The sequence below is a fragment of the Lathyrus oleraceus genome, chromosome 7 (assembly GCF_024323335.1).
Source record: "Lathyrus oleraceus cultivar Zhongwan6 chromosome 7, CAAS_Psat_ZW6_1.0, whole genome shotgun sequence".
Classification (NCBI taxonomy): domain Eukaryota; kingdom Viridiplantae; phylum Streptophyta; class Magnoliopsida; order Fabales; family Fabaceae; genus Lathyrus; species Lathyrus oleraceus.
The window spans coordinates 543,509,839-543,527,399 of record NC_066585.1 but is presented as its reverse complement, the minus strand read 5'-3'; the positions used below and the strand labels follow the sequence as shown (position 1 = coordinate 543,527,399).

At 32.8% G+C, this 17,561-nt stretch overlaps 1 protein-coding gene across 1 annotated transcript; it reads left to right on the top strand.

Moving 5' to 3' along the window:
• The first annotated feature begins 11,224 nt into the window (after positions 1 to 11,224).
• Positions 11,225 to 16,172, top strand: LOC127105375 (uncharacterized). Its single transcript, XM_051042552.1, has 5 exons — positions 11,225 to 12,240; positions 13,199 to 13,281; positions 13,737 to 13,848; positions 14,011 to 14,063; positions 15,695 to 16,172. The coding sequence occupies exons 1-5, from the start codon at positions 11,373 to 11,375 to the stop codon at positions 15,872 to 15,874; spliced, it is 1,296 nt and encodes a 431-aa protein (XP_050898509.1). The 5' UTR covers positions 11,225 to 11,372; the 3' UTR covers positions 15,875 to 16,172.
• Positions 16,173 to 17,561: the final 1,389 nt, after the last annotated feature.

Here is a 17,561-nt window from a genome sequence, read left to right as displayed (position 1 = left end):
TAATATAATATTCTTCTTTGTTAGCATCCTCAGCAGATAAGTTATCAGTTTCCTCCAACTCAGCTAAATTTGTCTAAGATAACTCTAAGAAAATCTTGTCCTTATCAAAGTGTAGCATTTCTATACAATTTTTATGTGGTTTTGCTACTCATTAGATTGAGCGGATAAAACAAAATTATGATTCATCAAATCTTATAACTTTTTCTTCCACTACAAGTGGTGGTGTGTTCAGGTTTTCCTTCACTATAGGTGAGATCATCACATGGTCTAAGGATTCCATAACTGGAACTAGTACAAGGGTCGTTGCCAATTTTTTACTTGATTCAAGGACTTTCAATTGATTTTTTTCCTCTGGACATAATTGTGACCTCTTCATTTTTGCTTAGGTTATCTGGTTTGATTTTTTCCATAAAAGTTTTTGTAAGTTTTTGTAGGTACCTTAACCTTTCTATCGAGATGACGAAAAGTTTTCTCTATCATGGGCTTGGTGGATGCTAGACCATAACAAATTGGTGTACCTATATTATTCGTGATTGCAAACAAAATCATGGTGCGCCAATATTCTTAAGCAAGGCCATAAAACCTCACCTAAACTTGAGTAGTATTGTTTTTTTGCAAACATGTTGTGAAGTATTTTGGACCGAGGAAAGAGCTTTAACATCCTAGAGTTAGGTTCCAGGCACCTTAAGCGCACCCTATTTAACATCCTCGATGGAGGTGTAGGTGAATTCTAATAAATCCTTGTCCAGCAAAATGACATCATATCTCCCTAAATCTTTCCACAAAATATAGAGCTTGAAGTGTAGACTTATAATTAACAAAGATGTTGAACATTTTGGCCAAAGAATTCTTCCATGAAGGTTAAACTTGCACAAATATAACACATGTCTAATATTCCTCATTTGGTATGGTTATTGAATGGCGATCCCCTTTTAATATTGGTTGAGGCAACTACAATGTTGGAATGTCTTACCCTCCATTGAGTGCTTGAGCAAACAATTTTTATTTGGAGACTTGCATCGATGGAATAGTTTTTGGTTTTAAAATTGGATTAGAGATGAGAGACGACCAAAATATGCAAAAGTATGTCATTGTTAGACTGCGTGTAGAATGGATGATTAAACTGAGTTGATGAATACGGTTAGATTAAACATTTCCTATATCGTTTGTGATACACATTAAGAGGTCGTATAACTTTATATGTTGTATTAAAATAGTTTAACTTTAAATAAATATGGAAATTGATAAAGAAGAATTTCTAATTTTTTATATTTTTATTTATTGTTTTTGTAAGAAATAAAATAAAAACGAGACTATATTGAGTTTTTATGTTCTAATATTAACTTTTTTTAATTAAAAAAACATATCAAAATTTAAAGTAAGAATATTTGTAAAATTAAAAAAAAAGTTTGATATTTAGAATTTTATTCCATATTGATATATCTCATATACATAATAGGTTTAAATTTAAATTTATTTTAGGTAATTGAATATACAAATAAATAACTTCGCATTAAATAACGAACATGTGTTCAACAAAATTCTATAGTAAGAAAATAATAGTAAAAAATAAAATACTCCACTTGTCAATAATAATTGACATGTTTGTCTCAAAATAATTAATTCGTTTTAATGTTAACATAATACTCCTATTAATTTTATTTTTTTAATTATACGTTTTGATTTTTAATATATTATTACTTAAATTACCCTTATTTTTAATATTATTCACTTTACAATTATAGTATAGTAAAGGTTGATAAAAATGGTATTCTCTCATTCATTGTTTCACAAATAAAATATTAAAACTACAACGATAAAAAATGTGGAAATTGATCAAGATGAAGTGATAGTTTTTGTATGTTTTTGTACAGTTTTTGTGAGAAGTAAAATAAAATTGAAGTTGTATTAAATATTTTCTTTTTGGTTTTAATATTGACTTTGTCAATATTCAAAGTAAGAATTTTTTGTATAATTAAAATTTACTTTAATATTTTAGAATTTTATTCAATACAAATATTTTATGAATAAAATAAAATAAATTATTTTTTAACACAATTTAATATAAAAACTTGACATGTTCAACAGAATTCTATGATACGAGAGTACGTAATCACAGGGGAAAATTCACTATTTCCTAAAAGTCTAATGTATTTACAAAAGCTTGTTTTGCAACAATCAAATTATTTTAATTTTTAATATAACATTAGTTGTATTTTTGAATTATACAATTTAATTAATATTATTTGAATCACTTTAAAATTAATATTTTACACTTTAAATTTGTAGTAAAAGTTGATATACCATTATATGATAATAATGTATTTTAGTCACACACACAAAAATAAAAAGCTACTCCCTCTATTTTTAAAAAAAAAAATCTAGTTGATCAATTCTCAAAGATCTAGAAAATTGTATTAATGAACGAGAGGGAGTACTAATTTATTAAAACACTGTTATCTTGTATTAGTATCTTTTAAAAATAGAAGATATTGAATTGAGGTTGATGCAGGTGATATTAACGTCAGGTACAATGAATTGACAATAAATAAATAAGTTTGTATTAAAAATTAAAAGAAGTCATTTATTTTTGAATAAATTATTTTTATAAATAGATCATAGTTTAAGATCCACATAGTCTTTTCTCATTTATTCATATGTTTTCTAATCTTTATGAATTGGTCAACTTCCTCACTTATTTAAAAATGAAGTGAGCATTAAGAATATGTTATCATGTTTTTCGTCAAACGTACGTTTATGTAGATATTTTTTATTTTATTTAAATGTAGTTTGTATGTTTTTTAATTATTTTTTAAAATTGAATATATATATATATATATATATATATATATATATATATATATATATATATATATATATATATATATATATATATATATATATATATATATATATATATTATGATTTTTTAAATCAAAATATATATTAGAAAAAAATAAAAAGTACAAAAAATGAGCATTATAGCCAAAATTCTAAAGACTTAGGAAAACCTCGTGTCAACTCAGAACAGCATGGTTATATATATTTCTTTCGGTTCTATTTATTAGAAAAAAAATTATTTTTAAGTTTATTGAATAATCAATGTATCCGAACGATATAACATACATTAATTTCAATGAATTTATAAAATCAATTTTTTCTTATATATCGGTTCGGAGGTAGTATTAAATACCACATCGTTTCCAAGTTTGACCATGAGAAATTTCCATTTACACCAATCGGGGTAGATCATAAAGCATCTAATGATGAAAAGTTCTCAAATTGTTTGAATTTCCTTTAGTAGAAAACCAACCTTCATTTATCGGTAGATGGTAGTGTTGTGATATAATTCAAGTTAGTTAGTTATATAGTTTGTGATAGTTACTTGGGTTACAAGTAACCAACTTGTATATATACATGTGCATAGTGTAATACAATAATAATATTTTTTAATATAATTACTTCTCTCTCTCTCTCTCTCACAGACACACACACACACATTCCTTCCTCACCCAAGTGCATCAACACTAACAAGTTGGTATCTAGAGATTCTGGTTCGTTTTTCTTAATCGTGAACTCAAAAACTGCACGTCGGTGGTCGTGTTTCCAGGGACCGTGAATCTTATTTGCTACAAATATGAATGGTAGCAATGAGATTCTCAATTCTCTTTCAATTCTTGATGCCAAAAATTGGATCTGATATGAAAAATAAATGCATTCATTGCTTGGTTTTCATGAAACCTTATAAGTTGTTACTAATGGCGTTCCTAAGCTTGCTAACAATGCAAACGATGCTCGGAAAATCATTCAATAGGATGTCAAGAACAAAAGATTGCAAGGTTGTGTTTTGTATTCAATATGTAGTAGATGCAACTAATTTTGATCGGATTTCTCATGTTGAATCGGTGAATGAGGCATGGGATATTCTTGTCAAGTATTATGAAGGTGGTGAGAAGGTTAAAATTTTAAGTTGCATACACTATGGAGGCATTATGAGTTACTGCATATGAGAGAAGATGAAAAGATTGGACGTTATGTCTCGAAGGTGCAGAATCTTATTCATCTCTTGAAAGATTGTGGTGAAGTCCTAACTGATAAGATGATATTTGAGAAGGTAATGCATATATTTACCTCTCACTTTGATCATCTTATTGTAGCCATTCAAGAATCTAACAATCTTGAAACCTTAAAATTGGAAGATTTGGTTGGTTCGTTGGAGGCACATGAGTTAAGAATTGTCGAGAAGAAAGGGGTTTAACATTTGATACAAGCACGTTAAGCCCAAACATGAAAGAAGCATGGTGGTTCCAACAAGTTTAAGGGAAAATCAGACAAGAATCAGAGCAAGAAGTCTTTGGTGAACCTTCAAAAACATAAGGTTGATGATAAGGCTTCTAAATCCTTGAAAAGAGGAGAATGACCTTATATTAGAAAGACAAACAAAAGGAGAAAAAATGTATAGTGCTATAACTGTGAAAAATGGGATCACTTGACCAAGAATTATTGGTATAGTAAAGACAAGGGAGTGACAAAAGGCAGTGATGATGAAGGAGAAAACCTTACACTTCAAGATTTAAATGATTCTTAAGGTATGATACTTATGGTTGTAATCACATATGAGCGTGTTGAATCCAAAATCTGGTTCCTCGACACAAGCTGCTTGAATCATATGATTGGTCGAAGAGTGTGGTTATTATATTTCGAAGAGTCGAATTAGAGCAAGGTTGGGCTTGCAAATAGTAGCTCGTTGTAAGCAGGTGTGCTGGTAATATAGTTATTCAAAGGCATAATATAGCAAAAGCTATGATCAAAGATGTACTCTATGTACATAGAATGAAGTGCAATCTGCTAAGTGTTTGACAACTAGTCGAAAAAGGTTTCTCAATGGTTATGAAAAATGGAGCGTTATATATGTTCGACACCCAAAATAATTTGGTCTTAAAAACTCATTTGTAGAAGAATAAGACATTTCAGACCATGATCAGTTCGAATGAGGTGCATTATCTAAAAGCAGTTGTCGACCATAAGCATAGCTGGCTACGGCATTTGAGGTTTGACCATTTGAACTTTAGGTCACTCAATTAAATGATTAGTAAAGATATGGTAAATGGTATACTAAGTCTTGTGAGGCCCGACAAACTCTATGACAGTTTCCTAGTAGGGAAGCAATCAAGAAAGTCTTTTGTTTCGACTATGTCAATGAGATCATCGTGCATACTAGAAATAGTACATTCGGATGTATATAGCCCATTTGAGGATCATATCATTGGTGAAAACAAACACTTTATCTCATTTGTCGATGAGTATAGTCAAAATCTTTGGATCTATGTGATCAGGCGGAAAGACAAAGTATTTTCAATCTTTAAGAAATTCAAAATGCTTGTCTAAAACTAGAATGAAAAGAAGATCAAAGTTTTGTGAACAGATGAAGGTGGCGAATACATGTCATACCCCAAAATTTGCCCTACTTTTTTCACTTCATCTAGTTCATGGCTCATTGCATCTGCATATTCACATGTCCTAATCATCCATTATAAGACATTCATTTATAGTTGCATTTTTCAAATAACAAACATTTGATTCAAAGGTCTCTTATTTAAGAAAAAGACATTGGATTAGAGTTTTCAAGATTGGTTCATTATACATCTTTGATTGTTGGTTATAGTCTCAACATTTTTGGTTGGTCATTCTCTTGGGCCTAAGGCTTTGACATCCTAAATCTTGGTCTTTGATCTTTGATCATATTATTTACATCATGGAACAGTTGAATTTGAAGGTCTTTTTAAGGGTATTTCATTCAAGTGGTCATATGCAATTCAATTTCATTCAAGGTCAAGTTCATATTTAAGAAGCTCTTATTTTAAATTTTTTGAATCTTGGAGGGAAATTACATTTTCTTTAGAAACAAGTTATCATTCATTTCAAGGGGTCCATCCAATGTTATTACACAAAGTCAAGAATCAAATTACACAAAAATTACATATTTGGACCTAGAGTTGACTTTTGGTCAAATGTTGATTTTTTGATCAAATAGTTGACCAAAGTCACCTATCTATCCTAAGTCTTATCCTACTTCTTATTCATTCACATGCCATCCCCTTTTTGTGAGTCCTTAAAACCTTCAGGTTCTTCATAATTCTTGATGTTGATTCATATCTTCATGACCAAAATACCATGCCAAAGTCTTGCTCATCCTACCATCCCTGCAAAATCGCACCAACAATGCACAATTAGAACTCGTACAATCATAGCCATGACAATTACACATTCATGCATATACACACATTCAAGCCTAACAAGTAATTTTCAATCTCCTAACAACTAACCTTCCAATTACTAATCCAAACTAACTCACCAAAACAGAATTTCAAAACTGATTGTCCTAACATTCAAACACTAACCTACTAACATAACAGCTTACACATATTCTACTAGTTACTAACAAACCAACTTAAATTAATCAATAATAAAGCTAACTATTTTCACTAGACTAAACTAACTTCCAATTCAATCCACCTCTAACAGCCAAACTCACAGATTTAGCAATCATAACCAACTAATTCCTTGAATCACTTGACACTAACAATGCCCTAACTTCCAACTGAATTGCCCAGAAAATTGCCCGAAGAAGTTACACTAATCCCTCTATATAACTACATTCTCTCTTAAATCTCCTTAAACCTTAAATCATTTTCTTCAGAATTCACTTTCATCGCCATTTCTCTCCAATCACCTCACCACTCTACAAAGCTCTTTTCACCATTGTTGAGCAAGCTTCTCCTTGAAGCTTGTGGTAACTTGATCATTTTATCCACTCATATCCACTTCTCTACACTCTGACACACGCAATCAACAACAACAACAATACTTACAACCTATGGACTAGATCTCAAGCAGAAGAAGAAGAATTTTGTGCAAGAAAAGTTGCAGGTTCAAGTAGTTACCTGGTGTCTGGTCTTCTTCCCCTTTTCAGCTCCATCTTCTTTAATTCCTACAAACTCCATGGACAATCTCTGCCCTGTAGGTAAGCTCCTCCTCCATTCGCGTCGAAATGGTTACCATAATGTAGCATCTGAAGCTCTGAACCAAACCCTTAAGGTTTGAGTTCAGATTAGTGCTCCTCCACCATTTAATTTTACATTTCACAAACTATGCTTCTTGGATTTTGGTTTGACTTTGAGAACTTTAGTGATTTTTTTTTATGAAACGAATACAATATTGAGGGAGAGGACATAGAGAGGATGATTTTGGTGTCTGTTAATGGTTGTTGGGACCAACTGCACCGCCTCTGGCGCAGCGGAGCAAACGACGATGAAGGGGAGCATTTTTTGGAGAGAGATAAGTTAAGACAACATGAAGTGTGAAATGAATTGTGTTGATACTTTCCACTCTCCCCTTTTGCATTGCATTTCATGTGCAGGCCTCAAATGCCATAGGCCCGTGGAGATTTTCTAATAGCGCCACTAAACCACTAGCACACCCTTAGTCTAAGTAATAACAATAGACAACATTGCTTTAGGACACACGCCCTCTGGCCCCTTCACCCCCTGCAAAATGAAACTTTTTCTTGATTAACTTCTTTTGTTTCTTTAATTCTTTTATCACTTTTTAACTCATGAAAATATTAATTGAAATACACATAAAAAAATGTTTAGGTTCACATTTTAATGTAATTCATTTTAGGTAGAATTTAATTCCACTTTTAAATTTATTAATGACACGTTAGAGATTAGGATGATTTTTGGTTATTTTCTTTTTTTAATTCCATGTTTTTTTTGCCTTGAACATTTGCTTGCTTCCTCTATCTTGTCAAGTGATCATAAGTCTCTTGATCACTTGATTGGGTTAGACCTATGCACTTTCCTTGCACCGGATCTCAAATCAAAGTTTCACATTCAAGACTCTGAAGACTCTGGACATCAAGACCTTGATCATTGTTGATATTCATTCACATTCATTTTATTTTCATTGTTCATTTAAGACTAAAATCTTTTTACAAATAACTTCAAAAAGTCAATTATAACATAATAGTCGAAAAGCTTGCTCCACAAGTGCACACAACAAGAAACCCTAGTTCATGAATATTAATGGCATTTTTTTGCATGATTCAACATCTTGTACCATATTGAGAACCAGTAAATCATCTGGTCAAATTATCCATATTCAAGTATTGAGGCATCCAGTGGAAATCATGAACCTATTGAACTAATGATGTTACCTTATGCAAATGAATGATTTCTAAATGAATGTTGAGAGGACCATGCAAATGAATTGGAGATCATAAGGCATATAAAACAAAAATAGGTAGGGCAAATTTTAGGGTATAACAAAATCATAACTGGAGCCTGATATTTTCTTACTCAAGAACAAACAAAGTATAACTTGACCAAATAGTTGAAACAAAGCTTTATCAAAACAAGCCACAAATTCATATTTCGAGAAAGTGAAAGTTGGAGGTTTCAATCCAAGCTAAAACCAATATCCCTATTTTCCAAAAATCCGAGTTAGATCAAGTTAACAAAAGAGAAATCAAGATTTTTGAGGGTTAAAGTTGTTTCAAATTGAAATTATAGATAAGTTAAGACATTGCAAAACACGACCAAATTCGGTTTTGAAAAGGAATGCAAAGTTTAGGATTTTCAACAGAGTTTAAGGATTTTTGAATTAGGAGTAAAAGTGACTGATTAGGGAAAAGAATACTCACCCTTGGAGGAGATGGCGCTCTCGACGGTCTGAGAAAATCTGGTACACTGGTGACAATTTCCCGACGTGGCATTGACGACTCCAAACTATTCAGTTCAATCCAAAAGAAGAAGAATGAGAGTTCAAAATAATCCTTTTTTCTCTACTCGTTTTCTTTTGACAACGAGATTACTCAAAATAATAAAACTGTCAGTTCATGAGAGAGCCCATGAGATAAGGATCAAGAATATGAATTTTGTTTTTCGCTTGAAGGTGGTATTGGTCAGAAAAAAGTGACAAGACCGAGGGTGGCGGCTTTAGGGTTTTCGTAGAGAGGAAGAAAATGTGTTTGGTTGTTGGTTGAGAAGGGAGAATGGAAAATAAAAATCATTTTCCTCTTTCTCTATTCTCTTAGATCTTTGATGATAGAATCCTTTGGTTCACAGCCACCTGAAAAATGATTGAGTCTACCAGATATGGGTTACTTGATAGCGAATCGCTATAATGTTGTACTTGTCTGTTTAAGCAATTCGTGCATGACTTTCTTTTCGATGACAAGTTCACATTCACCAAATGTCTCTATTTATTGCATTGGTTTTGTTAACCACAATCATTGGGTTCAGGTACGTATTTATATGCCTAAATATTTTAACTATTTCACTACATTATTTCAGTTAATATTTTATGTTATATGACATAATATTTTAATTATTTTACTTTATCAGGTTAACATGAAATAGGGGTTTCCATTGCCACCGGTCACATTAGATTGGAAGAAATTTCGGTCTCATACAACAACTACTTGGATGTTAGGATTTGCAGGACGTATGCAACATTGGCAATTACTTACACCTGTATTAGCATGAATATGTACTCAAAACATAAATATGTAATAAAAACATGAATTTTATATTATGTCTATTATATTCAGTTCTAACAGCTAATACATAAATCAATGTGAATGAGAAATATGCAAAGCTTCAAATAAATCAGCAAACTGTGGATCTTCCTCTTCGGCATTAACCTGTCTCAGATAGCGATGAATCAATGTAGATACACGAGCCCAATCAGGATCAGATGACCCTGCGTCATATATAGGAAATGGTACCTCTTTAGGATCGTCACGATGGGGAGGGACCAACCGTGGATGGGAAACACAATAATACCACTCCAGATAACCATATTCTACATCAGATGGAGTGGTGGCCACGGTAGATGGACCGATCACAGCGATAACACTCTGATGGTAACTGATCCAATCAACATCAATATTCGTCGCCATCATACAATCCAGAGGTGGGGATGGAACATACTGCCTATACCTGAACTGACGTAAACATCTGTCAGGCATGTATGGAACAACTGTTTCACCCCTCATCAAATAAACGCCATGCTCTATGATCCTCAAATTGACGCCATATGACGTCGACAGGTGTCAACTCGTCCAAAATAGGTCGTAAATCATCAACCTTCAGGACTCCTTGCCTATATGACCATCTCATCGCTCGGGGAAGACCACAATTATCAGCAGGTTTCCAATTCTCCCCTCTTTTTCCAACAGTTGGAAAGTACTCGTGAATCCAGCACTGTTACAAAATACAAACATAATAAATAAAATAAATTAAGTTAACATATTTTATAAAATGAATCCAACACTTAATAAACAAAATTAAATTATATACTTGTAGGAGAGTAGGATATCCACCGAGCTGTTTGCAACTGTACATGGACGCATCTCCAAGATATTTGTAGAGGGTAACTAGTGCAGCTGCTCCCCAACTATATCCTGAACATCTATCCAAGTCCGTAAATAGAAGGAGGTATCGTGCCTCTACAAGTTTAAAGGTCTTATCAGCAAATATGGTGGAACCCACCAACATCAATAGATATGCTCTGGTCGCATATGTCCAGCTGGAAACAACTTTATGCTGTACGAATAAATCATATAACCACTCCAACTTGTAATATGACCCCCTGCAGCTACGAACATGTGACTGTGCCTGACCTTGTGACACTTCTAGGTAGTCAACAACAAGTTCAACAACTATCTCTTCAGTCATATCCTGAGGACTCTAGAAGATACCCCTGATGGGCAAGTGAAGTAGACATGAGACATCATCTAAAATAATGCTCAATACAAACTATATCAAATATATTAACCTATAACAATTCATTTAGTACGATTTTGCAAAATACAAACTATAAACCGAATCAAACCGCACAAATTTATTAAAATATGATCCAAAAACATCTGAATTAAATATATTTTTTATAATATTTTATTTAATTTAATTTGATTAACAATTTTTTTCATTGAATTGATTTGATTTTGAACATCTCTATTTAAAAACAACTTTAATTTATTATCACCTTTTATAAAACACAAAATTAGTATCTAAAATCTTAAATAATCAAAGCAAACCAAATGATAATAGCATGCTGATCCTCGAATTCTCTAAATTTATTAGAGGTTTTTGGTAAACTTTTTCTTGTTTTCTTTCTAGACCTTTTGACCCTATTTTGTAAATTTCCAAAATTTGATTTTATTTTTGAACAAAATTTCTAAAATTTTATTGTTTTTCTTTTCTTCAAACTTGAACACTATCTAAGCCGCTTCGAGATGAATGAACTGTAAATAAAAACCCTAATCTTTGATAAACCCCTTTCCTTACCCTTCTTCTCCACCAGCCATGGCGCTCCTTCTCCGCCTCAAAACAACAAGACTCAAGACCCACACGCACACTAACTCTCCTTCACTCCACCACCTCTTCTCCACCTCCAATGCCGGCGGCGACGGCGGCGACGATGGCAACAAACCTCCTTCCGACTCCTTCGTCGACGCTTTAAGGGATCTCAGAAGCTCGCTCAAACGACAACCAACCTCGAACCCACCTTCCCGTCTCTTTTCCCCCAATTCGCAACAGAGTGAATACACCGGCGAAATCATGAGCAAAATCCAGAGTTTCCGCACACCACTTCCCGAAGATCCATCTTCGTCTTCTCAGAAGAAGCAAATCTCGTTTCAGGATATTTACAGCAAAATAAGAAATCGTTCAGGTGATTCCGGAGAAAATGCTGGTTCGGAAACTTCAAAACCCGCCACCGGCGGAAGAGGCGGTGCTATGCCTATTGAAGTTATTCGCGGAAGCTTAATGCAGCTCAAAGGTACGAATCCAACACCGTCCTCGAGATGGAGGCCTTCTCCAAGCTCCCCGTTGTTCAGTGGGACTAGTACTAAGCCGGATTCGATTTTCGGAAAAGAGTTTAGGGAAAGATTAGCTAAGTCTAATGATCCTTCGGCGAGTTTGAAGAATTTGGGTTCTGTTGGGATATACTCGCATGATGAGTTGGGTGAGAAATTGAAGAAATTGAGACCTCCAGTGAAAGGAAAAGAATGGTTTTCAATTGCTGAATTGAATGAGAGGTTGACGAAAGTGAGGGAGATGGATGAAAGTGAAGCTAATTCCAGTTCCAGTGAAAAAGATGTGTATAACATTTTGAAAGAGTCTGTTAATCATATTAAAGCTAAAGAAGCTCAGAAGCCAAAGATAGCTTCACGTTAGTACCATTTTTTTGTTATTGTTGATTTGATATGTTTCAATTATTCATCTTAGTTATGATATGATGGTGATGTCACATTAGAGAAGCTTGTCCTTTCATCTTGCTGCGAAGGGAAACCATTTGGATTATTATATCTAGTATTGTCAAATAGTGGCACTATAGCACAATAGAATTTGAACAAACCTCTATTGTTTTTGTTTTGCAATACACAGTTTAGTAGTGTTGTTAAGTAGCGGCTATAACACTGCAATGTAGTAAAATTTGAACTGTTATTTTCTGTTATCTGCAATTGACGAAACTGAATATATATATTTGCATTTTGCATCTTTGGTTTTGCAGTAGTGGGATTGAATGTAAATGGTGTTAAGAAATGTGGTTGAGCTTAACTCAACCCTACAAAAACCGGCTTTGTAAAGACGAGTTAGGCCAAAACTCTGATATGGCATCAAAAACCTAATTTAAGATCAGGTGGGCCACCTGCTATCAGGTTTCCGTTATAGGACCATCCACCATTTATTTTTGCACTCCAGATGTTCAGTTCTGTGTGTGTGTGTGTGTGGGGGGGGGGGGTTAAGAGTCTCACATCAGACAATATATGACCTGAACATGTGCTTATAAGTGAGGGCAATTTCACCTTACAAACCGGTTTTGTAATAATGAGTTAGGTCAAAACTCTAATAATTGGTAGTCTTGTTTCATTAAGCTCTTGCTTGGTGGCGGTATTGTGGGCATGTGTTAAGACTATTATGATGTGTTTATATATGAAAAAAAACTAATGGTATGATTTTTTCAGTGCAGAGAGTTGATTTTTTGTAATGATGAGTTAGGTCAAAACTCTAATAATTGGTAGTCTTGTTTCATTAAGCTCTTGCTTGGTGGCGGTATTGTGGGCATGTGTTAAGACTATTATGATGTGTTTATATATGAAAAAAAACTAATGGTATGATTTTTTCAGTGCAGAGAGTTGATTTTTTGTCCATGATGGGTGGGACTCCTTCCTACATGACAAAGCCTCCTAAAGAGCATCTTGTTGAAAAGGCAAGCATGGTTTCATTTGGTATATCTTATTTATAATTTTGATTTGTTGTCTTGTCCTTAATGAAATGTTGATTGTTGATGTGTGAACCTTCATCTGAAGCTACATTGTTCATTTGTCAAATCCATTGCTGTTTGTTGATTGCGTCGGTCTATTCTGTACATGAGAATTGTAGTTTATAACATCAATAAATTGAAGCTTTCATCTTTTTAATTTTAAGCTATGATAGCATCTGATGATGTCCTTCATCAAGTTAATGACTAATCCCTTGCTGTTTGTTGATTGCATTGATCTATTCTGTACATGAGAATTGTAGTTTGCTTGATATTGTTGAATGAAACTCTTGATGTCTGAGTTGTTTTGTTTTTGATGTCTGTCTATATTTAAACAACTATTATTTTGTTAATGGTGTTAATCAATTTGTTGCCCTAACATTGCCAATTTATGTTTTATCCAGTATTTTCATCCAGATAACATGTCCTCAGCTGAAAAGTTGAAAATTCAACTCACGAAGGTTAGAGATGAATTTAAGATGTCCGAGTCAGATTGTGGCTCTGCTCGTGTTCAAGGTAAAGGAAACTACTCTTCATTAACTGATTTGTGTAGTGTTTGATAATACAGTGGATGTAACTGAATAGGTTTGCTTTACTTTACTTATTTTCTTTCATGATCTGATCGAGTATGATTCTAACTTGTTATTGAACTAATACTAACCCACCAATGTTATACAGTTGCCACACTCACAACCAAGATTAAGCATCTATCATCAGTTCTACATAAAAAGGTGAGTTGCTTCTCTGTTATTTATCTGAGATATATTATTGTGTTTGTAGCTGTATACAATGGCTAGAATACTTAATCGAAGATTTGTCTGTTCAACTAATTGGTGACACAAACGTTGATGGTGTCAGTTACTCTGCTTTGTTTATGAACTTGTCATGTGCTTCTTTTAAATCTGGTTTGTAAGTGCTGTTATTTTACCACTTTTCGTAGTTTGTTACTTAAATTTTCTATTGGCTGCCGATATTTGGACATGCTTCTATTTGGTAGGAGTGGATTTTGTAGTTATAATCAACCAACTCTTGAGTAACTTTCTGTTAGAAACTAGTACCTAAATACAACTTAATTGTAGAAACATACTTTTATTGATGGTAGAATACATTATCAACAGAAACATAGTTACACAAACTATAGCGAATGCAAAATCACACATAAACTTAGGGGAGAGATGATGTACTATTACAAGTCAATTCCCATCCCAAAAATTTCAGAGTCTTGGTCTCTCTCTTCCAAGAACTAGATTGCTTGGTCTCTCTCTTCCAAGAACTATTGGCTGCTGATATTTGGATGTGCTTCTATTTGGTAGGAGTGGATTTTGTAGTTATGATCAACCAACTCTTGAGTAACTTTCTGTTAGAAACTAGTACCTAAATACAACTTAATTGTAGAAACATACTTTTCTTGATGGTAGAATACGTTATCAACAGAAACATAGTTACACAAACTATAGCGAATAAAAAATCACACATAAACTTAGGAGAGAGATGATGTACTATTACAAGTCAATTCCCATCCCAAAAATTTCACAGTCTTGGTCTCTCTCTTCCAAGAACTAGATTGCTTGGTCTTTCTCTCTACCAGAAACATTCAATAATTACCCCATAACCATCTTCCCTTTTTCCTTTCTCTATTTGTTATTCCTAAAAATAAATAACACAGCTGACCAACAATAAAACATAACTGCTATAACTGCCATTATGGCATAATAAAACGTCAAACACTTTCTTTTGTTACACCTTACTGTAAAAAAAAAAACCAGTTGTGTAATGCATGACCAAGATTGAGCTTTGCACCATTTGGTTTAGAACTTTGTCCTGTGCTAGTATTTTTATAGAAAAGGCAATTTGACTGGATTTAGTCTGGCTCTAGAGATTTATTTGATAGTGCCTTCTATTGAACTGTATGTCACAGAAGATTTAACATAAGCTATTGCCCCATTCTAATTCTGCTGCTGGAAGCTGTAATTTTCCGTACTCTCTGGGTTCATCACTTGTTTTACATGGTGGACAATGTAATCTGTGATTCCATTTGATCCCTAGTGCTGTGCAAATATGTTGAATGTTGCTATGACTTCTCTTCTTTTAGCAAAATCTAAAATACGATCTTTGATAGAATTTTGAATTGGTATTTGCATAGTGTTCACATTTATATATCATGTTCTTTGTTTTGGTTACCTAAATGCGATTTATGCTATTTGACATGTTTATCCTAGTGTGCAATGAATATGTCATATGAACTATTACCCGTCCCTCGAGTTATACCCCAGTCAAAGAGGAAATATGGTTGCATAGCTACAGTCTGGCATAGTATTACTATTTTATCACTTCTGATTAATTTCATTCTGTGATGCTCTAGGATGTGCATTCTCGGAAAGGTCTGATAGCAATGGTTCAAAAGAGGAAAAAGTTGCTGAAATACCTCAGAAGAACCGATTGGGATTCCTATTGTTTTGTTATCTCTAAGCTAGGTCTACGTGATAATCCAGAACATACTTATAAAGCTCGGACTGGCAAATCCGGCGATGTAGCCAATTAAATAAACCCCAGCATAAACTAATTGAAAAAAGGAAAAAAGAAAGAGCACCAGGCTGTTTTTATATAGTCTGAGTGTCCGACTAGCCAGGTCATTTCTGGCTGTTTGTTTTCAACTGAAACTGGTGAAGTGGCTTAAGTCAATGGTTTTCCAGATTTGGCTTCTACAGCTATGTTCCATATATCAATGGCTGAAGCAATTTCTTGCCCATTTTTTCTTTATGTACGACTGAGAATAATAATATTGCTGTCAGCCCATTATATTATTTTTATCATATCTGGTAACTGCTTAATTTCCTATACATTGTTTATTATATGGGATTTTTTGTTGTTTTTTCCACCATAATATTTCATGTATCATTATTGTTAATGGAAAATAAAGTTGGGTAAAAAGTATCCTATTAGGTTCACTCTTCATTTAGAGCAGCTTGTTAAGCCAGTGTTTTTACTAATAAATTATTGACTTTAATTTGACTAAATATTACTAGAGTTTGTCTAATATTCTTTCATGTTAATTTTCATGTAATATCAAATTTACCATTTATATTCTCTCCTATTTTTCATATTAAAAACCATTACATATTTTTGATATTCAAGGGTCTATCTAGATTTTACTTTCCCCAGGTCATTGGAGATGATCCATATTCATAGAACTGAAGTTTAGAAAACAAGATGGTAAAAAGTATTACAGATTACATTTCAAGTAAAAATTTAGTCTCTTGCTATATTCTTCATTACCGGCAGATTTTGTCTTTTTACTCAAAAAAATCAGTCTGTTATTCTTCACTAATCGCCTCTAAGTCAAGTACCTAGTTCTAATATAATATTTAGTATTATATTTTCACTATCATATATTTATTTATTAATTTATTATTCAACCACTATTTTAATTATAATTAACATAATAATATTAGTTTTATTAATTTATTTTGTTCAACTATTTTTTTATATTCTAATAAATGATATTAATTTTGTTATTAAAATTAATATATCTAATTATTTTTCTAAAAATGGTATTTTATTTAAATAAGACATTTTTTATGAAATGAAAGAGGAGAATATTGAGAATAGGTATTACATTAATCACCTACTAATTTTTCTGTTTGGACTCTGTTCTCCTCTCTGAGTGATTCTCTCTATCCGTAATAAAGAAACTATGAGACGTACAAAGATAAGAAAAATTACAAGATTCTTATCCTCAACTAATAAATATCACATATTTCTAGTTTTTTACCCAAAGATTTATTTATGATTCCATGCATGCATGAAAAGAGAAATTGACACGCAAGAAGTAGGATGGTTACAAGTTACAAAATCATTGAAGAAAAATTTAGTGAAGCAATTGGCACGTACAACTAGGCTTTCCAATTAATTCCTTACAACTGAATTAATCTCATGCATGTATAAGATACAGAAATGGAGTAAATCAAAAGAAGAAAGGCCACTGTTTTATGGTTTATATGTGTCAATTACAGAGTGCACGCATGATGACATAGTATACATCTATTCAAATGCAATTAATTACTTACTATTTTCTCAAACTCCAATCATATTTTATTTTTATCTAGCACATAGCATATTATTATTTTTCAACGTTACATATCAAGTCTTAACATTTTGGATATTATTTTTTCATATCATTTTTATTTTTCAGTTCTTAGAATTTAGATTCATCATGACTCTTAGAAGGT

What these genes read in the sequence shown, in the direction of transcription:
- LOC127105375 (XM_051042552.1), top strand. Translation starts at nt 11,373, where the DNA reads ATGGCGCTCCTTCTCCGCCTCAAAACAACAAGACTCAAGACCCACACG. An exon ending in GAAGCCAAAGATAGCTTCAC is followed by an intron (nt 12,241 to 13,198) that starts GTTAGTACCATT and finishes TGATTTTTTCAG; the next exon opens with TGCAGAGAGTTGATTTTTTG. An exon ending in AAGAGCATCTTGTTGAAAAG is followed by an intron (nt 13,282 to 13,736) that starts GCAAGCATGGTT and finishes TGTTTTATCCAG; the next exon opens with TATTTTCATCCAGATAACAT.